This window comes from Cucurbita pepo, chromosome LG19 (genome assembly GCF_002806865.2).
Source record: "Cucurbita pepo subsp. pepo cultivar mu-cu-16 chromosome LG19, ASM280686v2, whole genome shotgun sequence".
Taxonomy (NCBI): domain Eukaryota; kingdom Viridiplantae; phylum Streptophyta; class Magnoliopsida; order Cucurbitales; family Cucurbitaceae; genus Cucurbita; species Cucurbita pepo.
In genome coordinates this window covers 2,504,809-2,530,755 of record NC_036656.1, presented here as the reverse complement: position 1 = coordinate 2,530,755, position 25,947 = coordinate 2,504,809, and the positions used below count along the sequence as shown (strand labels likewise).

Sequence of the window (25,947 nt, the reverse complement as noted above, 5' to 3'; positions counted from 1 at the left end):
AATCAGCCGTGAGAAATTCGGATTTTGCGGACAACGTTGGCATATGCTTGAACCTTGAGTCACGCTTGCGAGAAATGTTTTAAAAAGAATTGAAGAAAGCAACATTATATAGCTATAAGTAAGGAAAGAAACACTGTAAAATAAATAGCATATAACTCAGGATAGAAACACTTTACATTGTGTAGACATGATTTTGGTAAACAATCACACACTCCAATTTTTACCCAACATGAAATAGTAAAAATCTATTTAAGATGAAAGTACGTAAAGGGAGTTTTATGTATGCCGCTATAGACAACACATCATTGACAAACATAACTGGAACATCAGACATGCGGACATAAACAACACATGTTACAAGCAAACAAAAACAAAAATTGAGAACACACGAGATGGAAGAGTCAAAGCAATCAGACATATTTTATTAAAAAAAAATAATATTTATTAATAAATTTTCAAACATGTTTTTTTTTTACTGAAAAAGCTAACTTTAGACAAATTTGTGTCTAAAGTCAAAAAGAGACACGTTATAAAATTATAAAATAAATATATATGTTTTTAAAAATTAAAAATTAAGAAATGATAATAATATTTCACCAATAATTTAATTTCTTATAATTCATTTATCAATAAATAATGAATTCCCTGCAAACACATTTATTTAATGGTTATCTGTATTTATCTATAAAAAAAAATTATAATCTAAAATGGAAAATATAAAAAAGAAGGCCCAATTGTGGAATTGGGCTTCCCCAAAGATATGAATTGCCCTCAGAGGGATTGTATATAATACTTGTTTATTTAGAATTAAATATTTGGTTACTTAAGTGGGCCCTAGAACGCAAGCGAAAACGCTTCGTTGTCGCAAATTCGACACCCGACCATCGAGCTGGGCCTTATCCACCACAATGCCGAGAAAAAAAAATTTCACTATGTTGTCACGGCCAATATTTTTGGACATTGTTGTGGGGAAGGTAAATATTCGAGTATTTTGACTCAAATTTTGTGGAAAATGTGCCAAAAGCAATGTAGTTATGGGCATAAAATCGAAACCCTAGTTTGGTCATATGAAGCATACACATAAAAAAACTGAGTCGGGGTCGATTTTTCGAAATTGTTGCGTGGAATGTTCAAATTCCATTATTTCGACACATATTTCAAAGAAATATAGCATATAAAAGTGTACATATGTGCTTAAAACTAAAATTCTTATTGGGTCGTTCNAAAAAAAAAAAAAAAAAAAAAAAAAAAAAAAAAAAAAAAAAAAAAAAAATCGAGTCACAGTCGATATTTTTCGACATTGTTGTGGAGAATGTTAATATTCTAGTATTTTGACTCAAATTTTGAGGAAAAAGAGCCAAAAGCAATGTAATCGAAGCGTAAAATTGAAACCCTAATTTAGAAACCCTAGTTTAGTCATTTGAAGCACGCGCGTGAAAAATTGAGTCATGATCGATATTTTTCGACATTGTTGCTTGGAATTTTCAATTTTCATTATTTTGACCCAAATTTCGAAGAAATATAGCCCAAAAAGTGTACGTACGTGATTAAAACTGAAACCCTAATTGGGTCGTTCAAAACATGCGTGTCAAAAAATTGAGTCACGGTCAATATTTTAGGACATACTTGTGGGGAATGTTGATATTCGATTATTTCGACTCAAATTTCAAGTATAAAGAGACAAATGCAATGTACATATGAGCATAAAATCGAAATCCTTATTTAGAAACCCTATATTTCCTATTTGGCAGTGAAAAAATTGAGTTGCAAATTATATTTTTCAATATTGTTAAATTCCATAATTTTGACCTAACTTTCGAAGAAATATAGCACAAAAAGTATCATACGTACTTAAAATCGAAACCTCAATTGGGTCGTTTGAAGCACACGCGTGAAAAAATCGAGTTGTTCCATACTTTTCAACATTGTTGTGGGAAATGTAATATTCGAGTATTTTGACTCAAATTTCAAAGAAAAAGAGTCAAAAGCAATGTACGTACAGGTTTAAAATCGAAACTCTAATTTACAAACTTTATCGAAACCTTAATCGAGACCTTGAGGACCAATAGAAATCGAAGGTTGGATGTCTAGATTGGACCAAAAACTAAGAAATTGAATTGGCTTTAGCTAATTATCTTAAGATCAAGTTAGCTTAGGTGGAACAAATTAACTTAGATGGTAACCTAGGAAGACTGAACTAACCTAAGAGCGACACGTGGACACTTGGACCCCACCCCCCACGAGAAACCACAACCACAAACTTTCGAAACAAAATCGAGTGACACGTGGACGATTGGAGCCCACCGTTCCCAGTACACGGGATAAGGAATAGATAAGGCTTCAACTCACAACAGCCGTCAGATGGATTCGTCTCACAATCCAACGGACATAAAATCCTCACGAACAGATTATGTGGCAATCGCCGATCACAATACCCTTTTCAAAACCACATAAAATCCGAACCACAATCCCTACTTCCATCTCATTCTCCTTCCTCAATCCCCCGTTCTCGACTCGCCGTCGTAATGGCCGCCACTTCCGCCGCCACCTCCTCCTTCATCGGAACACGCCTCGCCGACGTGCGGTCAAGTTCCGGCCGAGTCCAAGCCCGATTCTCATTCGGCAAAAAGAAAAGCCCGGCGAAGAAATCGCCTTCGTCAAAGCAGATTCCCGACCGACCTCTATGGTTCCCCGGAGCCAAGGCGCCGGAATGGCTCGACGGAAGCTTGGTCGGCGACTACGGATTCGATCCGTTCGGATTGGGGAAACCAGCAGAGTATCTGCAATACGATTTGGACTCGTTGGATCAGAATCTGGCGAAGAATGTGGCTGGAGATCTAATAGGGACGAGATTTGAGAATTCCGAAGTGAAATCGACGCCGTTTCAACCGTACACGGAGGTTTTTGGATTACAGAGATTTCGTGAGTGCGAGCTGATCCATGGAAGATGGGCAATGCTAGCAACCCTCGGCGCTCTCACCGTCGAATGGCTCACTGGCGTCACTTGGCAAGATGCTGGAAAGGTCAGTCAGTTGGTTCCATTTGATAGAGTGTTTTATTGTCCACTTTGAGCAGAAGTTTTGGTAGCTTTTCTTTAGACTTACGAGGGAAGCCTATACCAATAGAGATTTATTTCTTACTTATATCAACCTCTTACTTAGCTAATTTAGACCTATGGAGCCCTCGAACAACCTTCCCTTTATCGAGGCTCGATTTCTTCTTTGGAGTCCTGGAACAAACTACCTCATTTGTTCAACATTTGAAAATTCTATTCCATGTTAAGAATCATGATATTTGAGCATAAGTTTGTGACTCTCGAGAATGATATAATATTGTCCACTTTGAGCATAAGCTCTCGTAGCTTTGTTTTGGGTTTTCCCAGCCGGCTTGGTAGGAATGAAGATTCATTCTTGCTGACGTGGGACTCCCTCCCAACAAACTTGGTTGCAGGTAGAATTGGTGGAAGGGTCATCGTACCTCGGGCAGCCGCTTCCGTTCTCGCTCACGGCATTGATCTGGATCGAAGTTCTGGTGATCGGATACATCGAGTTTCAGAGGAACGCGGAGCTAGAGCCGGAGAAGAGATTGTACCCTGGAGGGAAGTTTTTCGACCCGCTGGGGTTGGCGGAGGATCCTGAGAAGAAAGCTGTTCTTCAACTGGCTGAGATCAAACACGCTCGCCTCGCCATGGTTGCCTTCCTTGGGTTCGCTGTTCAAGCTGCTGTGACGGGGAAAGGACCGCTCAATAACTGGGCCACCCATCTCAGCGACCCCCTCCACACCACCATCATTGACAACTTCTCCTCCTCTTCCTAACCTCTTCTCTACTTCCTAAACAATGCCATGACTTTGTAACTTACTTTCATTCCAAATTAGTATGTCAAATTATATATTGATAACCTGTGGGGACCCGAAAAAGAAATTAACTCCAAGTTGTGACTAACAATGACTATGATATGTATGCAAGAAATTCAAACGAAAACATTATTTCAAAAATGAATCATTTATTTCGTATGAAAAGCGTCCCAATACAAAGAGGACATAGGTAAACTCTTTTAGATAAGGAAAGAAAACATGAAGGACAAAGTGTATTAATCAGTAAGACCGGATTGACGCCCCGAGACACGCTTCCTCTGTGACAACCCACATCGTTCAACGCGCCCTCTCTTGACCCAACGCCTCAGGCATTCTGTGGGGTGCCTTGGAGATCGGCACAGTTCCTGGTTCTAGGTCGATCCCGAAGTTAACTTTCCTAACTGGGGGCAAACTTGGCAAATCCTAAAGGAAAACATCAATGAATTCCCAAACAGGGAAAACATCAATGAATTCCCAAACAAGTGTACTGACAAGAATGTCTGGTCATTTCTGCTGTCTAGGGTCACACCGGCTAAAAATGCACTTGCACTACTGCGGATCATCTTTCTAGCCTTTAGTGCAGTTATGACGCTTGGGGTTCTTTTGGAAGTGGCTCCCTTATATGTAAAACTATCCCCGGACGGGAGTATCAAGACCCGATTTTCGAGGCTTCGAAAATCAGACCGTGAACCAAAAGACGAAATCGAAAATAAACAAAAAGAAAATAGAAGAAAAGAAAAGCAAAGAAAAGCAAAGTAAAAAGATAAAAACTCCATTTGATTAAAACAAGAGAGAGAAGATTTGTTTTGAAATTATTACAAAGGAAATTACAAATGTAAACTGAAACACAAAAGACTCGAAAGACTGACAGGGGACTGACGCTCCGGAACGACCCCCTCTGTGACCGCACAGCTCTCGAACGCTCCTCCACCTCGACCGGCACCTGAAAAAGAAGGGCAAAAAGGAATGAGTAAAAAAAATTGTACTCAGTAAGCCACCTACTTGTAGGCTCTTATCGCATCCAAATTTTGACAAACCTCCACGACCTTTTACTTTGGCTCTAGGACATCTAGTTCAGGTCTTAGCTCTTTAGAACTTGTCTTTTAGGGTTTCTTTGGTTCTCAGTCCTTCCATTTAAAGGATTCTTTTAGAACTCCCTTATGCTGACTTGTGTAATGACTGGTGCCCTACGAGTAGCTACCTCGGCATGGCTCTGAGACTATCTGGTAACTTGCCTAGGGGGTGAGCTGCAACCCCCTAGGCCCATGACAGTCCCCCTGGTCGGGGAGAGCTACCCCCCTTAACCCATCCAGCTAAATGGTCTATACGACGTGGGCTCACGTTTTCCATGCTAAAACGGCTAGGAGCAGACGGATTCTGATCAGGAACCCCCTGGTCCCCCACGAAGCTATGACACCAATCACACACATGCAGCCTAAGGGTACTCTAGAGATGGTTCGTATGCCGTGGTGGTCTGTTAGCCTACTAGGGAAAGGTTAGGTCTATACCTTAGGTCTTGTTACTCTAACCACATATCCCTAGACTTTATCATTCTTGTGGGACGTGGAAATTAACTGAGTGTGCACACAACTATCATCCAGCAACATCATGCAAAAATTCATGCAAAACAACACACATGCTCAACGGGGCCATGACATCCATCAAATCCCGGAGCGCAGAGTTCACAAGTTCCTATTCTCCTTTCAGCATGAATTAAACATTTACATATAAAGCGGAAGCTTAAAACATAAAAGCAACACTCAGATAATTCTCGTAATATTTCACACAATACATCNACTCAGATAATTCTCAAAATACTTCACATAATACACCCATACTCTTAACAACCAAATTACATACATTCAATCATGGAAGGCTACCACCGAAGGTAATCAAACTAGCATGCATGCATAACCAAGCGACTCCTACAAGTATTTCTTCCTAAAGTTCCGTGTGGTGACTTACCTGATTGACGCGTGTTCTTCGTTAAGCATTTCTACACCAATAGAGTGTCCACAAATACTGAGNCTAGCATGCATGCATAACCAAGCGACTCCTACAAGTATTTCTTCCTAAAGTTCCGTGTGGTGACTTACACGATTGACGCGTGTTCTTCGTTAAGCATTTCTTCACCAATAGAGTGTCCACAAATACTGAATTTTCTCATTTAAACCCTATTCCATATAAAAATAGGGTTAGAGTTGGAATCGGGAGGGAAATCGGGCAAACAGAAATCGAACAGGCTGAAAACAGCACCTCACGCGCTCACACGCGCCTGGGAAGGTGCTACACGCGCACGGCCACGCGCGCGTACGGACGCGCATGAGGGAGGGGAGACGCGCGCTGAGGTGTTGCCACGTGGCGCCAGCTGAACGGTCAGCCGAGGTCGAGGTCGTCGGTTCGAAACCGGAAGGGCGCGCTGGAAATTCGAGTTCTTTTACGCTGACGCGTGGCAACGAGAAGCCGGGTCGGTGGTCCGGGTTGCGCGCGAGTCATCGGGTCGCGAACTCGAGTAGCGGGCCGCCGGCCTTCGAATCCCGCCCGACGCGAAGTATTTCTTTGATTTTTCGTCTCCAATGGACGCTTGACACGTGGCCCTTCTTCTCCGGCGAAGCGCATCCTCCTCCTCCTTTCTCCTGCGATTTCCAGCGTTCGATTACTTTTTTCCATTTTCACATTTCGTTCTACCTAACTCGGATCAACATGGTTCCTTCACGAGATTTGTAGAGCGTATATTCATCTTTAGGCAGGTATTTTTCTTGTAATTTATTTCTAATCCCCGGGATAATTACCTTACCCGAAAATGGCAAGAAACATCAATGCCTACCTCTTTGACGAACGCCGAAACTCCCATTTCCGATCTGAATCGATTACAACTTCCTTCACAGGTTTTGAGCGTAATCCTCTGTAGATTAACATACTCAAATTTCAGGCTCTATCTCTTACTATATCTCACAGATCTGAAGTAATTTCGAGAATCTAGATTCAAGAACTTTACCTTTAGATTTTTCCTCGTTTCTTGATGGTTTCGGATGATCTAAAAGTTAAGAATGTTCTCCTCTAAGTTCTGTGAAGATTTCATGAAGAAGGCTCGGCCGGAACCGGACCCCTCGTGGCCGGAGCGGCGGTGACCTCCCTCTCTCTCTAGAACTTTCCTTCTCTCTCTAGAATTTTCTTTCTCTCACCATTTATATTCTTTTTCTTTCCGCCATTTTTCCTTCTCTTCCTTTTCCCCTTTATTTTTCTTTTTCTCTTTTATTCGTATGTTACTAAAAAGGAGGGTATAATGACCAAATTACCCTCCAGGGATTAACCTTGACCATCCTTCCAATTTTCTATCATTTTTTTTTTTAATTTTCTATCATTTTTCTTTTATATGGTTCTTTATGTTCTTTTATTCCTCATCATTTTTCTCTTCGGCCTCATCTCGGATTTTGGTCTCTAAGACCTTCAATAAAATTGAGAGAGATCGACTTTCAAGGTAAACTTAGATTTTAAACTTTCAATTGAGGCTCGGGTATTACAGGGAGTCTGAGAGTAACTATTCATCTGAGGACAGTTCGTTGCAAAGTGCCCTGTTTGGCCACAATTGAAACATGCATTAGTTCCAGCACAACACTCCCCCTTGTGAGGGCGCTGGCACTGAGAGCAATTAGTCTTATTCTATGCTGGGGCTCTTCCGCGATTGGTAGTGCCACCACGGGGTGGTCTGTCAGTCCTGGGATAGTTTCGGTTTATCTGTTTCCCCTGAACTGCAATATAGGATTTTTGGGCTGACCCTGACTGTAATTTATCAGTACGAGGCACATTAATGAGGGTCGCCATTTTGAGCGCTGTTGTATAATCTGTGGATGCCTGAGATGCCACATAACCTCTAATGTTCTCCCTTCGACCGACGATAAAACGTTCAACCTTAAGCTCTTCAGTACTGACATATATATGAGAGAATCTTGGCAATATATTGAATTCCAGATCATAATCCTCCACAGATAGGTCACCCTGCTTAAGTTCATGGAACGCTGCCTGCAGCTTCATTCTAGCAGTGACTGGATAGTATTTGCGGAGGTAGGCCTCTTTGAACTGACACCAAGAAATATACTCTACAAGCGGTGCAATCATTTTTTTAGCACCCTTCCACCAGAAATGAGCCTCTCCCTTCAACATACAAGCATTGCAAAGTGCCCTCTTTGAACTGACACCAAGAAATAGACTCTACAAGCGGTGCAATCATTTTTTTAGCACCTTTCCACCAGAAATGAGCCTCTCCCTTCAACATATAAGTTTTGCAATGAATAGCCTCAAGCCAGTTTTCTGCTGCAACGAGATCTATTTTGCCACCATCAAAGGAAGACGGGTTTTGCCTCTGGAAGTCTTTCAGTTAATGAGACTCCACAGTCATAGTCCCAGAGTCTCTAGTCCCTTGCAATGTTGTCTGTTGCATTGCTGCCTGTTGCATTGTTGCCTGTTGTATTGCATGTTGCATTGTATCCTAGTTAGTGACTAGTGTCTGCATCATATGAGTCATCTAAGCCTGATTTTCCCTAGAGGTTAACATGAATGCCTGTAGTACACCTGTAGTGAGGTTAGTTGTTTGCTAACTAGGTGGAACCTCTACATTATTGGTGGGCACCGATGGGACCGCCTAAGGAGAAGGAGCAGTAGAGTCTTGTTGGGTTTTATGTTCTAAAACTCATAGTTTGTAAACAAAAACATATTCTATTTTCGATAAAGTTATTATTGTTATTTATTCAGTAAAGATTGTTATTGAATAAAGTGAACTTTACGATCATTAATCTAAATCCAATAAACTAAGAACACTCTGGCTATAGTATGATTACTTGAACTATATGTAGAGACATAAGAGTGGATCAAGTTCAAGTATATAGTCAAAATGATCTATAGTATAAGGATAAGGCTGAGTACCTTATTCTGGGGACACTATGGATGCGGCCCACTTTTGTATATGATATAAACAATGTGATCACTAAATTGTGCATGTGGAGACATGTGAGTGGGGGCGTCCTATGCAATGAGTATTGCATAAGATCGGACCATGAAGAAAACCACTCTCACTTTATAAAGTCGTTTACTGTTGAGACTGATTTTCTTTTCATTCGATAACCTAGGTAACTCGGTTTTAATCCTGAGCTAACCATGAACTCCTGTTTATTCGGAATTATCCTTAGATTTGCATGGGTGAGAGTGGCTCTAGTTCGCCGACTCAACAGGCCTCCCATTTCAGGGGTAAGACTGGGTGAATGGCTGGGGACGTGGGGTGCAAGACGGAATTCACTCCTACCCACTTTTAGGGATAGAAGAAAGGTAGTTCCCTTAAGCACTGACTCCAGGTCTTGAACAAGGGGCCCCACCCTCTCATTGGCCTGAGAGGGATTCGGTTTACTGGTTGGACCACAAACCAATTGTTTATTAGAGGATCAGTGAGACATAAGGAACAAGAAGTAACTTCAGGGGTAAAACGGTAAATTGACCCAGCTCTAGTTACGAACAACCTGTGAAGGATCGACTTACTAATCATGGTTATATCAGATGGACAGAAATATATCTATAGTGAGGGGAGTGCAACTACTAGGCTATAGTGGAGTGTCCTAGTAGTTAACGAATGTTGGTTAACCAGGTTAATGAGTTTAATCGGTTAATCTTGAATCGTTGGAGCCCATGATCTATAGGTCCATTAGGTCCCTCTGCTAGCTCATATCGGACTAAACCATAGAACAGTGTGACGAGTGAGTTCGAAGTGTTCGAATTCAAATTAGGGAATATGCGTTACATATATACGATATATTTAACCGCAATTTTATTTTATTTACGAAATAAACGAAAAGAGAGAATCTGAGATATTTAAATAAGATTTAAATATCTTAATCAATTATGTGTCGGAATTGACTGGGATTGGCATTTGAATTAATATTAAATATTAATTAAATAGTTTAATTAATTATTTAATGTTACTTTAATTTGAAATTCATTATTCAAATTAATTGTTGAATTAAAATGAAGAAAGTCAAAATGTTGACTTTCATCTAATTAAAATGAAGAAAGTCAAAATGTTGACTTTCATCTAATGGAAAAATCATGTTAGTGGAATTTTGAGGTGTCAAAATTTGGTTTAACCAAACTTGCATGTTTGCCAAATAAACCCCACAAGTTTGAGTGGAATTTTGAGTGTCAAAATTTGGTTAACTCAAACATGCATGCTTGCCACATAATCCCAAACATTTGAGTGGAATTTTAAGTGTCAAAATTTGGTGATCTCAAATTTGCATAAACATGACTCCTTAAATAGAGTGATCATGGTACATGGAAGGTCTTCTTCTTCTTGGTGGAAAACCTGGAGAAAAACCTCTCACAAACACTCTCTTCATATATACAAAATTCCTCCCAAGTTTAGCCACTCACCGGATTCCACAATCCCGTTCTAAGACAAGAGGATAGTGGAGAAGACACTAGTGGTGGTTCGAAACCGGTTCGTGAGAAAAAAGGAGTTTGAACTACAAAAGGTAAGTATCTAAACTAATTAAGTTTTAATACTTATGAACATGCTAGTTATATACTATAAGTAATGTTCTAAAAGTGCCTAAGATCCAATTTGCTTCCGCATGTGTTATATTAACACCATCAAGTCTGCGTCGGGTAAGTCTTGATTCATTGCTCTCTTCTGACTCATTCCTGACCTTGGTGCCCGTGGTATAGGACTCTCGAACCATTGGGGCATTTCATCAACCTCCTCTTGAGGTTCAGGTACGGATTGTTCTGCTTCAGGTGATGGAACATCAATGTCCTGAGCGACTCTTCTTCTTCCCCTTCTAAGTCCAAGCCCGAGATGGGTTCTACATCTCTTTGGTGCCATTTAGCTACCACAAAAGAAAAATTGCAGTTATAATTCATAAGGCTCAACCTCTATGAAATGCGCAATATAACATAAGAAAACAGCCATGATAAATTCTCAACTTAACAACTTAGCTCTTAATTTCGCTTCAAATTCGTGAGACTGTTTGGTCGCGAGCGGCACGTGATTGATGGGCGCGTCACAGAGGATACGACTCTCTTACCTAAGTGTCTACAGGACCTATGTCCTGGTACTCTGATACCAAATTTGTGAGGACCAAAAAAAAAAAAAAAAAATTAACCTCAAGTCGTGACTAACAATGACTATGACGTGTAGTGTGTATGCAAGAAATTCAAAGGGAAACATTATTTAAAAATGAATAATTTATTTCGTAAGAAAAGCCTCTCAATACAAGGAGGACATAGGTGAGCTGTTTTAGACAAGGAAAGAAAACATGAAGGACAAAATGTACTAATCAGTAAGACCGGACTGACGCCCCGGGACACGCTTCCTCTGTGACAACCCACATTGTTCAATGCGCCCTCTCTTGACCTGACGCTTCACGTACCTGAAAAAGAAAGGTATAACAAGAATGATTATAAAATTATACTCAGTAAGTCACCTACTTGTAGGCTCTTATCCCAACTTGATCTTAACAAACTCCCACAGACTCTACTTTAGTTTTAGGACACCGTTTTAGCTCCTTGGGGCTTGCCCCTTGCGACTTCTTGGTTCTTTGTCCTTTCATTTAAAAAATATCCTTAAGAGTTCCCTTATGCCGACCTGTGTAATGATTGGTGCCCTAGAGTAGCTACCTCGGCATGATTCTGAGACTATATGGTGTCTTACCTAGGAAGTGAGCTGCAACCCCCTAGGCCCATGACAGTCCGCCTAGTCGGGGAGAGCTACCCCCCTTAACCCATCCAGCTAAATGGTCTATAAGACGTGGGCACACGTTTTCCATGCTAAAACGGCTAAGAGCAGTCGAATTCTGATCAGGAACTCCGTGGTCTCCCACGAAGCTATGACACCAATCACACACATGTAGCCTAAGGGCACTCTAGAGAGGGTTCGTATGCCGTGGTGGTCCGTTATACTACCAGGGGAAAGGTTAGGTCTATACCTTAGTGACTTGTCACTCTAACAACAAATCCTTAGATTTTACCATACCTGTGGGTCATTGAAATTAACTGACAGTGCACACAACTATCATTCAGCATCATCATACAAAATTCATGCAAAATAAACATACATGCTCAACGAGGAGATAACATCCATCAAGCTCCCGGAGCGCATAGTTCACAAGTTTCCATCCACCTTTCAGCATGAATTAATCATATATATATATAAGCGGAAGCTTAAAACATAAGAGAAATACTCTGATAATTCTCATAATATTTCACATAATACATCCTTGCTCTCAAGGATCAAATACCTACATTCAATCACGGAAGGCTACTACCTAAGATAATTAAACTAGCATGCATGCATAACCAAGCGACCTCTACAAGTATTTCTTCTTAAAGTTCCGTGTGGTGACTTACTTGGATGATGTGTGCCCTTACGCAGTGTTTTCACACAATTAGCGTATCGAAAAGTACTGATTTTTCCTCAAGTAGATCCTATTTCATATAAAATAGAGTTAGGATTGGATTCGGGAGGAAAATAGGGAAAGCAGGAGTCGAACGGGACGAAAACGGGCTTACATGTGTTTCCACGCGCCAGCCACGCGCTGGGACAAAGTCACTCGCAGGTTCCACGCGCGTGTCACGCGCTCACTATTTTCTGCAGCCGTGAGTTGTTGGTTCGGTTCGGATGCAATGGTTCGAGTGGACCACGGGTCGCCACGGTTCGTTTCATCGCGCGGGTATCGGGTCAGCAGAGAAACGCGGGTCGGGTTTCCTGGTCGCGGACGCGTGTCGCTGGAAGGTCGAAGCCGCGTCTCCCCAGGCGGTGTTCGACGCATGTCCGGTGGTTGTTGGTGCACGCAGGCTCTTGCCGGTTGACACGTGGCGCGTCGTCGCCTTCTCTCTCCTCCTAGTAGAAAAACGAGGTTTCCGATTAGTTTTTCGACGTTCTTCTCATTTTTCTATCTCTCGATCCTTAATCCAAACCATAATGACTTCTTCAACAAAGTTTTAGATCATACTACAACCTACGTGCCAATATTTTTTTTCTTGATTTTTACTTAATCATACGACGAGTTATGAGCGTCAGAAAGAGGTCCGATAACATTCTTACCATTCTTGGAAAGATTCTCAGATCTCAACATTTCGTTCGATTTCCTCACAAAATTAGTGACAGGTCTTCTCTAGATGAAGATAATAAACTTTAAAACTCTATTCCCAAATGAAAATCTCAGATATGAAGAGTAACGTTCGAGATCTTACCTTGCAGATTTCTCTTGGATCTTGGCGAAAGAATGAACCTCAACAACACGAGTCTTTCTTCTCTCCAAGAAGAAACTCCAGAGTTTAAGTCTCGGTAGAGGATGAATTTCTTGGTGATTCTCCGACCAGGACTCCGGCGATTTACTTTTCCATCTCAAGTTTTCTCTCAACTCTCTTTCTCACAGAAACCTCAAGACCCCTATAATGGGCTGAGGGGTAAAATGTCCGTTTTGTTTCTTTGACTTTGACCGACTTTCTTTTTTTTTTAGCGTTACATAACCTCTGCCACACAAACACAATTTAACCCTAAGAAAATTGGTGGTGAACTCTATTTGAGCAATTGGGAGCGCTAACACAACCAAAGTTGTGTTGAGTTGTGAACCCTATTTCGAGTCATTCAGGTCATCAACTAAATTAATTGGTGTTGTGAACTCTATTTTAAGGTTGTGAACCGTGTTTCAAGTCTTTTGAGTCATACATCTAATCTATAGTTAAAGGTTGGGAACTTTAAATCTCAATTTTTCATCATACATATATCCGACAATATTTTTCTACTATAATAATTATATGCATGACGTGATCTTTTTATGCGAAAACTTTCATTTTAAATAGTTCGTAAATGATCTCATGGACTTGCATGTTAAAAATAAAACCCTTAAATCAAATTCAAAAACATATAAGAATGAGAATACATAATATATCAAAAACTAGAAAACAAAACATTGCCCTAATCTAACATAAGTTATAAAATAAGATAGAATTGCAACCATCATAACACCAATGGAAATTTCCGTGACCCACGTGGAAACACGCTCCATAACCCTCACCTCGACCCGAAAAGCAACGTCGTCGTGTCCTTCCCCCTGAGTGACACGTGTTGGCCTGCTGCAAACAAAAGCTCTCAGCTTCGTGGCTTAGCTCGACTTGGCTTTGAGCAGTCCCTCGACTCAAAAATGGCTTAGGCGGCTCGATTTAGCAAATTGGACCCCGATCCTTACGTTTCTACCCTCCTGGAGTTGATTTTGACCCCGATTAAAGTAATTGAGGTCGTTTTAGGGCCGTATTTCACATTTATTAGTTGAATTATTATTAAATTGTGAAATACTAACGAAATGTGACAAACGGTGTGATAGAAAACGAACCCCGACAACATTTGGAGTAGCTCTCGAGAAACGGGAGCTAATGTTAATAAGTAGGGAGAATTCTGGCTAAGGCCAACCAAGTAAGTGGTCTTATATAGAATAGGCTAGTAATTGTATGGGCTATGATGTAAGATTGATTGTGATGACGTACGATGACGTATGCGATATTTATGATTTATGATGTATGAGTTGTATCGTATGATGTCTTACGTGAGTTATATTACGATGTATGAGTTATGATGTATGATGATATATGAGCTATGATGCATGATGATATACGTGAGTCATATTACGATGTATGACGTACTTGACATGCTTGATGCATTTAATGGCACTATGATGAGTATGATGTTTTTGCATGACGTTTACCTTAATATGATGAAATTTTCCATACGAAGCATGTTGTGTGATGATAAATGTCATATTGCATCATATCGATAGATCGATGTAGGATACAACCCTAAGAGCATAAATAACGATATTAATATAAATATTTAACGAGCATGTGTTACTAAACGTAACAGATAGACGAGACTAGGGTTGTGTTAGAAGAGATGTTAAGATGAGTATTAGAGGGACCTCATGTATGTTGTGTGTACATAAGTATCGGGATACTTCCCCTTTATGACGATGAGTGTGGACGCGCATAGTTTGATGATGACGGTGATCATGGTGAGCATGACACCAGGGGTCTACTGACCTCTGGACATCGCTACGAACAGCTAGCTCGACCAGAGGGTCTAGGGGGTGTGCGAACCGTCTGCAGATTCACACTCGCACATGTGGGTTGTGTGTAGGAAAGTACTACACATCCATAGTAGTCCAGGAGGCCACCCCTACTATGAGAAAGAGATAGACATAGGTCCCTAGAGCATATTTGCATGTGATTGCATTTAGAATGACCCATATAGTGAGGTCACTTGCTGAATATTCTTCAAAATACTCAGGCCGTGTGCCACATCATTTTTCAGGTAAAGGCAAGGTGCCATGTATGGATGACAGTGGCATCGCGAGTTGCATGGATGACAGTGGCATCGCGAGTAGAGACCATGACACATGCATAGGGTAGATGCATATTTAAATTTCTAGTCTTAGGTTAGAATAGGTTGTTTTGTATTTCATCGTTTTAAATTATTTTGTATTTTTTTTTTTTTTTTTAAATTTAGTATTTTGTATGAAACACCTAAGAGCATGACGGTGTTTTCGAGAGATGAAGTTGTTTAAATGTTTTTGACATTTATGTTAGAAATAATATTTCTTTTATATATTTGAATATCTAATATACATTTGTGTCCATTGATTTAATCACTACAAGTAAGTCGATTCTTCACAAGTTGTTCATAATTACTATTGGAACAAACGTTTGTTTTACCCCTATACTTATATCTTACACCTTAAATACTACTAAATGAATAATTTATTTATAATCCAACCATACACCAAGTCCCTCTCGGACTACTGAGAGGATGGGTCTCATTGTTCAAGGGTTGAATTAGCACTTAATGGAACTACATCTTGATTCTAATTTGTAATATAAAACATGGTAATTAGAGTATGATTATGTGAGGAATATTAAAATATTAAAATCATTCCAACTAAAAACTTCCATAATTCAGGAGTGGGGTCCACCGCAGGAAGGAACCCAATTTGAAAACCACACCAACTTCGAGGCCCATTAAATTTAAAACATTGTCAGACCAAATATCCACCGTCGGATCACCAAGTTTGCTTCATCTCGAGGAATCCAACAGCCCACGTTTAAATCTGACCATCTTCTCCTCCCCCTTTGAATTCCTTTTCAATAATTTACTTTTTAAAAATTTCAATATTTCTACTTCAACTCCAATTTTTTTTGTTCCAACAAATTCATTAATCTTCATTAACTAATTTAATTATGATTAAGTTGTAAATTTACATAAATAAATAAAAATGGGCAATTTTTTAAAAATTAAAAATTGGAAAAATTTGAGAAGCTTAGGAGATATTATCTTATTATTATTATTATTATTATTATTATTATTATTATTATTATTATTATTAATTATTATTAATTATTATTAATTATTATTCCTTGTTTCAAACTATGAGATCATTTATGATATTATTAATATTATTATTAGGGTTCCACGTAGGCGCAACCAAAATAATTCGAAATCAGATTATTTATTTGAATAATTATTTTTAAAAAATCTGAACGGCCACATGGGGCGAAGCCGCGGAGTGCTGAGATAGTGAAATACTGCAAATACTTTGACAAACAGAGCGAATCCAAAGCAAACAAGATTCACTTCATCTCTCCATTCCCGTTTTCTCGATCTTCACTGCTCCACGCCGACGCAATCTTCTGATTCAAGCCCCACCGGAGCATCACCGGCGCTATAAATGGTAATCGTTATTATTTGATTCTTATGATTCATGTTAAGTAATTAGTATATGCTTGTGCTTAAGCTTCTTGTATTCGGTTTGTTGATTTTTCGTTGGATCTGTTGGTCTCGTCAATGTTGAGGAGAGGACTGAGGACTGAGTTTTTTGTACCTGCGGTTTTGTTTTGTTCTTCTTAATGGAAGATTTATGATCAATACTCAGATTCGGACCTGAGATTGAGAGAAAGGAACGGCGGAATCGTGCTTTGTTTCTTTTAGTTAGAATTTCTGGAATGTTCACGAACGGGACGGAGGGAGAGCTTGCAATGTTGCTCGATATGCGAACGATTGAGAAGGAGATGGATAGTCAGACTCTGCTACATCGGAGCTATTCGGAGGATCTTGATCCTAATTCAGAAACCGTTTCGTTTTCCAGTGCCGGTCCGTCATTTTTTCTTCCCACACTTATTTAGAAATTTCTAAGTTTATTATCGATCAGCTTTGTTAGAAGATTTTGACTCATTCTTTTTTTGGCCTTTTCTGATTCGTAAATTGCAGAACCTAACAATAATGGTGTTTGTTCACCCGTCTCCAAGAATGTTGTATCACCCGTTCCACCGCGGAAGATCAGAGCGGAGGATTTTATGGATTCAGAAAATGAAAAATCTGAGTACGAATGGTAAGTAAATCACATTTTCTCTGATTTCATACTTGTAGCAACTCATATCTCAGTGATGAATCGGCTTTTCTTTTCAATTTTCTGTACATGAATTTTGAATACGAACCATGAAATATCCAATTTAAGAGTAGCATTGACTGGTACAGTGGGGTCGAATGTTGTTCATCAACGGATGCTTTTTCAAATAATTTCAAGAATTCATGTAGCACTAGGATGTAAACAGTACCTCACTGAGTTTTCTGGTCCTACTCGAACCTAAACAACGCGCCTGGTTCTTGTTTTCTTCATCTACATGGGGTTCCAATACGTCGTCTTTGTCAGCGAGATTCCCTTTTATTTTACCCGTTAAAGCGAAATGATATATTTGAAAAGACAAAGACGACTCGTGAAAGTCATTTTGTTCCTCAACGTTATCATTCATTCCCCTTTCTTCCTTTATCGTAGAATAAAACAGAGCTCTGTTATACTGTGTACTTCCCCCTTCCCTTTAACTTTATTCAAAGGTTTCCACAAAATCGATTTCATCAACCGCTTTGTTTTTTTAAAAAAACCTTGAACGTTTTCAAATCAAGAAAGTGATATTTGAATTTCTTCGCTGTTTTCATTGAATCCCTTGTTTTGGGAGTTTTATTTTTAGATTATTAGTGTTGGATGATGATAATTTAGGGAATGATCATGGGTTTGTAAACAAAGAAATACTATCTCCATTGGTATGAGACATTTTGGGGAAGCCCAAAGCAAAGCCACGAGAGCTTATGCTCAAAGTGGACAATATCATACCATTGTGGAGAGTCGTGTTCGTCTAACATGGTATCAGAGCCATGCCCTAAACTTAGCGTGCCAATAGATTGGTAAATCCTCAATCCTCAGTCCTCAAATATCGAACAATGGTACGAAGGCAGTAAAAAATGACTAAGACTTCAAAGGAGGCGTGCTTTGTTCGAGGCCTGCCTTAACTTTCTCTGTTATATCTGTTGGATGATGGAAGTCCCACATCGACTAATTTAGGAAATGATCATGGGTTTATAAGTGAGGAATGCTAACTCCATTGGTATGAGGCCTTTTGGGGAAGCCCAAAGCAAAGCCATGAGAGCTTATGCTCAAAGTGGACAATATCATACCATTGTGGAGAGTCGTGTTCGTCTATCAATATCCACATTGATATCATCATTCAAGGACCAAGGATCATCCCCTGCCCTGAAACACTAGAGTAGCAATTTTTGAATGTCTTAGAACATGAATAGAGCCATGTAATGATGTTGTTGTAGATGTGGTAAATATTTGGTTATTATTGTTGATATGGGCATAATTATTATAAATTTGGATGCTGATCCATTATTTGAGTTCATACTTTTAAAAAGTGTTGCTTTGTTATCAAATTCACTATTCATTGTACTCTCTTTTGTTTCTCAGGCTCCTTACACCACCTGGTACCCCACTGTTTTCATCAATGGAGTCGGAATCACAGAAAAATCCTACAAGTAAGAATGATATGCTGAATTCTCGTTCCACTGCTCTGAAACCGAGGGTAAGAGCTCTCAACAAGTTTGAAAAACCGTTTGAATAACTGCAAATTGTATACTTTCCAATCAAAACTGTTGAATTTGCAATTATTCAAACTCAATGTTCCCAATCTGTATTTGATTAGCCTTACACCTTTTGGGGTTGCAGCTTGTGAACATCCAGGAAGAGTCTAACTCGGTGAGTAACATAGCGAATTTGCAATCTGGACAACTGAATTCTTCATGTGCTAGCAATAGAAAGGCCTCATCAAAGGCTTCTGCAGCTACTGCTTCCAGATCTGCGACACCAACTTCACGGCCGACTTTAACTAAAAGTACAAAGCCTACAAGATCAGCCACGCCAACTTCACGAGTCAATGTTAAAGCTTCAGTCCCTCCAGTGAGATCTTCGACGACGGCGAAAACCACTGCTCGGTCATCAACACCATCTGAAAGATCCGTGTCGACTACGAAGAAAATATCAAGGTCAGCAACGCCTAATCGTTGTCCATCAAATCCAACATGTTCGTCTATCACTTCACGTCCTAATGAACGATCATCTTCGACCTCGAAGTTTAATGCTAGAAGCTCTAGTAATCCAAGACCTTCGAGAGGCACCTTTCCATCGATTATGACCAGACCTTCAAAACCCTCTGAGGTGCTAAATTTTCCACTTGATGAAGCTGCACGTCCATTATCAGAAAGGCCAGCTTCAGCCACAAGGGGAAGGCCAGTTGCAGCCAGTAGTGCTAAATCATCATCCCTTAGGGCTATGTCAAATGGGAAAACTCGGCAGAAACCAAGCTCTCCTTCGAAGCAACTTGCCTCAAACAGAAGTAGTGCATACAACAGTGGTAAAGTATTTCCATTCAAGCCGAGAATACGTTCCTCTGATGAAAATGAGGTTAGCCCGGTGGTCATGGGAACAAAGATGGTTGAAAGGGTAGTAAACATGAGGAAGCTCGCCCCTCCGAAGCAAGGCAGCTACCGCTCGAGCAGTGGTGATCCTTCCAGCAAGTCGTCGTCTATTGACGCCACTGGCTTCGGAAGGACACTTTCTAACAAATCACTAGATATGGCTTTGAGGCACATGGTATGCCTCTCCTCTCTTCCATTTTTTATGATGGTTAATTACTACCATAGATAAACATGATTTTTGCTCAACATAACATGGCAGCACCTAATGTGGACTTTTCTTCTTTTACAGGATATAACACTTAGCATTTCTGGTAAAGTACGTCCAGTGGTTACAAAAACTCAGGCCTCCTCCATCGACAGTGGCAGTTCGAGGTCTGCAAAAGTCGGAACGATTGGAGTTTCAGACTCTCCCCTTGCTACAAGCAGCAATGGCAGTTCTGCTCCGAGCGCATGGGGTAGTTCCATTCGTCTGGACGGCAGTGAAACTGAAGACACCGACATTGCCACCGAGACATTGTCGTCGTAGGGAATCCCTCTCCTGGCGAGCTATGTAGGCAACATTACCAGGTTCGTTCTCGGCTGCAAGTTTTTTTAGCAGTTTATATAACTCATGGATCCATTGTAAGGGAAGCAAATACATATTAGCGATGTAAAATCTATCATTAGTGTTAGAATTTATAGTAATTGTCCGATAATTCTATGATATATCAGAGTGTTGTGAAGAAAAAGAAATTGTATTTTAAGATTTGGAATTTGAAGAGCTCCTTCATATGAAATTTGTTGCTGTGTTGTGTAGGAATCTCCATGTTATCAATTATGGCTTCAGTTACCCAACCAATTAACTTTCTGTTAATAATTTTGTTTTTATTTGAAAATAGATTCTATGAACATTCTCTATTTTTAGGTTCTCATTTCTCAAGAAACATTCTTAATTTATTATAGAGTTTTGAACAAAAATGCTATATTTATATATATATATATATTGCTCAACAAAGATAAATTTTGTATTTTTCTTTTTTGTGGCTATTTTTCCATTTTTTAAAACCAAAATCTAGTCCAATTTAAAAAATAAGAAGCAATATTTTTTAATTGGATAACTTGTTGATTTTTTTTTTATTGTTTTTACCCACAAAAAAAAAAAGTTTGTTTTTCTCACCATTTCTTTATTTTCTTTATTTTGGATCTCATCTTTCTTACAAAATATATATATTCTTAATAAAAATACAAAGACAAGACGGACAGCTCATTATCGGACAATCACTTATTCACAAATCTCGTATGGGTTAATACCAAAAAAAACTAGCGGAAAGCTCACATTTTAAATCATAGCGGAAAGTTCACATTTTAAGAAATAACAAAAAAAAAAAAATTATAGCGGAAAGTTCACATGTTTCATATTTTAAATATGAAACAAATGAATATTTTATTTAAATTCACCGAACTTTCTTCGCTATAATTAAATATATAGTAAAATCTACCTCGGTTTTTTTATTCTTTTACTTGAAAAACCATCTCGTTTCTTCATCTTACTTAAACTCTAATTTGTTCGTCTTAATATAATACATTCAAAAATTTGCACAAATTAAACAATAAAAATTGTCTAATAATAATGCAATTTCTGAAACGATAATAATCAAATCGAAAGACTCGAAAATCGAACAATTTGGATTTTAAAAAATCTACTGAAAGCTCAAAAAATTATTAACCTTTTTTTCAAATTTTTGGTTTCGTTCAAACTAGGAAACAAATATGATTTATAATTAAAAATAAATAAATAAATAAACAAATTTTGTAGTACACACCAAAAATTATCTAGGCTCCATTGGTTGTATAGCATATAAACACTATATATATATATATATATATATATATATATATATATATATATATATTCACTGAACAAGAGAAAAACTAAGCAGTATACAATAATCCACAATATTCGTGCCCGGATTATGATTTTCGAAGCCTTTTGTGTCTCTACCTACAAAGATCGCTACATTTCTGAAGTGCTTTATTGACTATATATGACTGACTGTTACTAGACATCAAGATCCATGAGAGGTAGCTACTTGTTCTTGAACATACATAACAGGGAGTATGATATCTAATTTCAAGCAGCAGTTGTACCTTCAGAAGTTGCAACAGCAGCAGTCTTTGTTGAAGCTGCAGAAACCGAATTAGCAGTCGACGTTGCGCCTGCAGCGGAAGAGTCCCTTTCAGGGTCTGCTTTAGGCTTCATGTGAACTGGGGTGTTATGTTTGAGCTTCAAATGTATTTGGCGCATTCTCGAGAGATCGGTCGGTTTTCCGGGCTTGGGACCCTGAATAACTACAATACCAGGAGGCTTCTTCTCCTTGTCTTTCTTACCCCTTTGTTCTATGGCTGCAACCTCATTGGGGATTAGTTCTGCAATTGCCTTCCAATAGTTCTTCTCAGCTTCGGCGTGGAACCGATCTCGGTTCGCTACATATTGCTGCCATATGATGTTCAAATCTGAGTTAAGATTTAAGAAACATGGATGAATGGAGATTTTGTAAATGTTTTTCATTCTAATATGCACTAAACACACACAGAAAAGTAATCATAGTTGAGCTGTTACAACAACAAAATCTTGTTCAACAACGAGTGACTTTAGGATTCGAACCGTTGAACTCGTGGTCGAGAATATTGTTCCTCAACCCCTGTTGGGCATGTAAATGTATTTCACACAGTAAAATCTCACACAATGATGTGAATATACACCTAATTAGTGATTCTAATATGATGTTGTGATAGCAAGTTTTGTGCTCAAATTCCTACAAACAACATTCCACAAAATCCTTCATAGATTCAGAAGCCAAATGGATTCAACATCCCACAAAATGATACTAGTTTTTGTTTGATTCTATGTTAAAGAAGAACAAGAACAGTTTTCATTATAAGAATGCGGAGAAATTTAACTAAGTTGTAGGATTATAGGAAATTCACCTTCTCCTTATCCCGATTTGAAGCTTTTCTATTATCTAGAGCAATCTTTTGCCTTCTGTAGAAGTCAATTTTGTACTCATCAGCCTCATCAATTATGTCTTGCAAAAGCTCCTTCTCCATCTTCTCCTTTTCTTCCAATCGAATCGCGTTCAATCTGCCATTCACAGCTTAAATTTACCAAAAAAAGAGAAAAACCGAGTAACAATAAGAACAGAATTACTTGCAAAATTGCAGTTCAGTTCGCAGGGGATTTAATCTCAAGAACATGCAACTCGACGATGCCGATGGCTCTCTAATTCACAGATTGACCTAAAAAACTTACGAAAATCCTCAAATCGCGAAGAATTTCAAACTATTTCTCACCTGCGCCATTCTCTTAAAGGAAATCCTTCCTCCGGTTCCATCACGGTCGGAGAGGAGAGGATCGGGCGGTCCGATTCGCCAAAACCTCCATCGAAGCCCTCGCTGTTCTGCTCAGGCGACAAACTCGAGAGTCCTCCATCAGCCGAGAAATTCGTAGGCGGAGTCGGCGGAACGTCGTCTCCCTGGTTATACGACTGGTTCCCGAAGATCAGTGGCGAGTCGCCGCTAGAATCGGCAGCAGCGGACTCGGCTTCGAAGCTAGTAGAGGATTCAAATCGATGAGAAGAGAGGCCAGATTCGAATCCGATAGCCTCGTCGTCGAACGGAGGAGTTCCGGCAATGGTTGACATGGCGTTGGTGTTTTCTGTTTCTCCCTCCGGCGGCCGGCAACAGTCAACCGCGCGAATCTTTCTCTCTGCAACTTGTCGACCGTTTCCAGTCGTTATTACAAGAAGCGAAGAAAAAAAAAATGACTTAACGGCGTTAATCTCCCGCTACAGCGACCAGCCAGTCCTTTAAAAAATATATATTTATTATTATTATTATTTATTCTTAAATTTCAAATTTGATGTCTATTAACTTTAATAAATTTATAATTTAGTTTTTAGGACTAAATAAAACTATAATATAAAAAAATATATATATTTATATAAATAATTTGATCAAATCATAACAAATTTTCACTTTTAAAAGCATTAAAATTCAATTTTTTTAATTAAAAATTTGTAAAAACCAAATTTATAATTTAATTATTTTATTTATTTTTATTTTTACGAACACTTAATTATGAATACTAAAAGGACTTGCTTTATATAATTTGGCCAATATCCTAATTTATCATTTTCTTTATTTTTTCTTGATAAGGATGGACAATTTTTTTTATTTTTTTATTTTTTTTTTCTTCCAAAAGAACGCGGAAAAATCAAACACAAACGAATAAAATATATTCTCATATAGAAGACTTTTACCAAAATCAAACATAAAGTTACGGCGTTTCTTTAATTTTTTTTAATCATAAAATATGAAAGTTGCAACCCCGAAAAGTTTCAAGAAAGGTAAGGGTTTTAACTTTGTGGGTTGAAACTTGAAATATATATATATATATATATATATATATATATATATTTAAGCTATAGGTGGGTAAGTTTCTTTAGATTGCATGTTTAGAATCATTAAAACTTTATGTGACCAATTTTGCTTGTGGAGTGATTCGAATCTCAATGTTTCAGTCTTAGATTTTGATCAATAAGTTAATTTAAATCTTACTTTCCTTAGAGTGTTCTTACCTTTCATTTAGTCGAGTGCTAAGTTTGTTTGCAATTCTATGCAGTTTAAAGTAAGAACACTAATCGTGCAACTTATCAATCCAGTGCAATTTATAACAACTTAATTCATTACTAACGTGCAAATATTCAATTCTAAAGCTCTAAATGGTTTTTTCTTAATCGAATCAGCTCGTAACACATGAAACAATGGTTGAACCGAGTCTATCCAATTTTGTAGATGAAGAATGAATGCTTGTTTATCATCTTGGCCTTTAATCGTATAATAGGTGTAGTTGGAATATTTGGAACAATATGATCCTTATCCGTTAAGATCATGGTTTTGCCATTTTCTCGAATTCAATGGTTCAAAACATTAGTAAATTCCAATAAGTTTTTAAAATAAATTTAAATAAATTTACATTACATTATTCAATTATTTATTATTTATATAATAATATATAATAATAATTTTTTATAATATAAAAAAATTCTTATTTAAATAATGAAAATTATAAACAAACTAGATTTTTTTTTTTTTTTTAAGTCAAAAGGATTCAAATTCTTCTGATCTTTTATTATTTATTTGATTTTTTTTTTCAAAAAAAAAATTGTGACTTCGTGGTTTAAATAGATTGTGATGCACTTTTGTTAAGTACATAAAAAAGCACCAACAAAAGATCGATAGAGAATAGAATCAGATAAAGGAGAACCATCAACAGCCACGTGTTGAGAAACAACCATGGAGTGTGGACTATAGAGACGCGAGATAGAGGTTATAGAATTAGAGCGACGATTCTATTCTAAGAAAAGAGCAAGAGGTAGAGAGAGAAGGTTTGATACTGACTCTAAAGAAGGAAGGGTGGATGTGGTGGCAGTCCTTGGCTATAACGTGAGAGCTAATACACAAGTCTTACGTTGATAGTTCTGGTTCTAGAAGGTCCGTCATAAAAAGTGCACAACCTAAGCACACGACGCTCTATATTGTTCTTGATTGCCCTATTTCAAAACATGCATATAAATTTTATACCCAAGTCTCATAATTAGATATTACGTAAAATTAGATATTCACGACTAAATTATCCAAGTCTCATAATTAGATATTATGTAAAATTTCACGTTGTTTGGAGTTCATTTGAGCCATAAACATAACAGAATGTCTAATAGGGACATTTTCGTCATTTTAACCTTTATCGTTGGTTTAAATCCTAAATAGGCACAACAAAATTCATTTCACTTAGGTTTAGTTTTAGTGGAAGAATTTAATTGAAATTCCAATTTTTACCTAGGCTCACCCTCGAGAACTAAATTAGGTAAATAATAAGGCAACCCTAATCTTTAGCCGAACGATCCAAGCTTTTGTTGAAGCAAGAACCCATAAATTCAAGTAATTAACATATGCTTGTACAAAATTCGGATCAACCAAGAGATAATACTAGAATTAAATTATCTCTTACGATCGAAGATCTAGAACGATTACTTTCTTATTTATCAAAGATAAATAAAATGGGTTATAAAGAATTAATTAATCAATTGGAGATTTGGGAGTCAAAAACTCGTCATTTTAAAAGTAATTTTTAATTATTTGATTTATTAGATCTTGAATTTTTATGAACTTATTTGCATTTTCAGCATTCATGGAAAGCTGAATCGAGGAAA

General features: G+C 38.2%; 3 protein-coding genes and 1 long non-coding RNA gene across 6 annotated transcripts; 2 read left to right on the top strand and 2 right to left on the bottom strand.

Moving 5' to 3' along the window:
- The first annotated feature begins 2,449 nt into the window (after positions 1 to 2,449).
- LOC111780948 (chlorophyll a-b binding protein CP29.1, chloroplastic-like) lies at positions 2,450 to 3,928 on the top strand. Its single transcript, XM_023661315.1, has 2 exons — positions 2,450 to 3,023; positions 3,451 to 3,928. The coding sequence occupies exons 1-2, from the start codon at positions 2,526 to 2,528 to the stop codon at positions 3,814 to 3,816; spliced, it is 864 nt and encodes a 287-aa protein (XP_023517083.1). The 5' UTR covers positions 2,450 to 2,525; the 3' UTR covers positions 3,817 to 3,928.
- Positions 3,929 to 4,611: 683 nt separating this feature from the next.
- Positions 4,612 to 7,088, bottom strand: LOC111781066. 2 transcript variants are annotated; one of them, XR_002812942.1, is made up of 5 exons: positions 6,854 to 7,088; positions 6,683 to 6,760; positions 6,112 to 6,491; positions 5,952 to 6,029; positions 4,612 to 4,798 (listed from the first exon to the last, which is right to left on the bottom strand). It is a non-coding gene; the product is annotated as an uncharacterized LOC111781066 (long non-coding RNA). The 2 variants fall into 2 exon arrangements; XR_002812943.1 differs by lacking the exons at positions 5,952 to 6,029; positions 6,112 to 6,491 and having other exon boundaries at positions 6,854 to 7,085.
- Positions 7,089 to 16,452: 9,364 nt separating this feature from the next.
- LOC111781227 (TRIO and F-actin-binding protein-like) lies at positions 16,453 to 20,492 on the top strand. Of its 2 annotated transcripts, none has more exons than XM_023661706.1 (6): positions 16,453 to 16,619; positions 16,821 to 17,038; positions 17,156 to 17,276; positions 18,690 to 18,804; positions 18,948 to 19,871; positions 19,986 to 20,492. In XM_023661706.1, exons 2-6 carry the CDS (start codon positions 16,891 to 16,893, stop codon positions 20,220 to 20,222), a joined length of 1,545 nt encoding a protein of 514 aa, XP_023517474.1. In that variant the 5' UTR covers positions 16,453 to 16,619; positions 16,821 to 16,890; the 3' UTR covers positions 20,223 to 20,492. The 2 variants fall into 2 exon arrangements, with proteins under 2 accessions (XP_023517474.1, XP_023517475.1); XM_023661707.1 differs by having other exon boundaries at positions 16,802 to 17,038.
- A 1,108-nt stretch (positions 20,493 to 21,600) lies between these two features.
- On the bottom strand, positions 21,601 to 23,496 carry LOC111781069 (clathrin light chain 2-like). Its single transcript, XM_023661477.1, has 3 exons — positions 23,027 to 23,496; positions 22,664 to 22,817; positions 21,601 to 22,169 (listed from the first exon to the last, which is right to left on the bottom strand). Exons 1-3 carry the CDS (start codon positions 23,374 to 23,376, stop codon positions 21,807 to 21,809), a joined length of 867 nt encoding a protein of 288 aa, XP_023517245.1. The 5' UTR covers positions 23,377 to 23,496; the 3' UTR covers positions 21,601 to 21,806.
- Between the last annotated feature and the right edge of the window lie 2,451 nt (positions 23,497 to 25,947).

Bases quoted from the DNA above. Each gene is read 5' to 3' on its own strand.
- LOC111780948 (XM_023661315.1), top strand. From the start codon at position 2,526: ATGGCCGCCACTTCCGCCGCCACCTCCTCCTTCATCGGAACACGCCTC. The intron at 3,024-3,450 runs GTCAGTCAGTTG...ACTTGGTTGCAG, and splicing joins CTTGGCAAGATGCTGGAAAG to GTAGAATTGGTGGAAGGGTC.
- LOC111781227 (XM_023661706.1), top strand. From the start codon at position 16,891: ATGTTCACGAACGGGACGGAGGGAGAGCTTGCAATGTTGCTCGATATG. The intron at 17,277-18,689 runs GTAAGTAAATCA...TTTGTTTCTCAG, and splicing joins GAAAAATCTGAGTACGAATG to GCTCCTTACACCACCTGGTA. The intron at 19,872-19,985 runs GTATGCCTCTCC...CTTCTTTTACAG, and splicing joins ATATGGCTTTGAGGCACATG to GATATAACACTTAGCATTTC.
- LOC111781069 (XM_023661477.1), bottom strand. From the start codon at position 23,376: ATGTCAACCATTGCCGGAACTCCTCCGTTCGACGACGAGGCTATCGGA. The intron at 22,818-23,026 runs GTGAGAAATAGT...TGTGAATGGCAG, and splicing joins CCTTTAAGAGAATGGCGCAG to ATTGAACGCGATTCGATTGG. The intron at 22,170-22,663 runs GTGAATTTCCTA...ATCATATGGCAG, and splicing joins CAAATCGGGATAAGGAGAAG to CAATATGTAGCGAACCGAGA.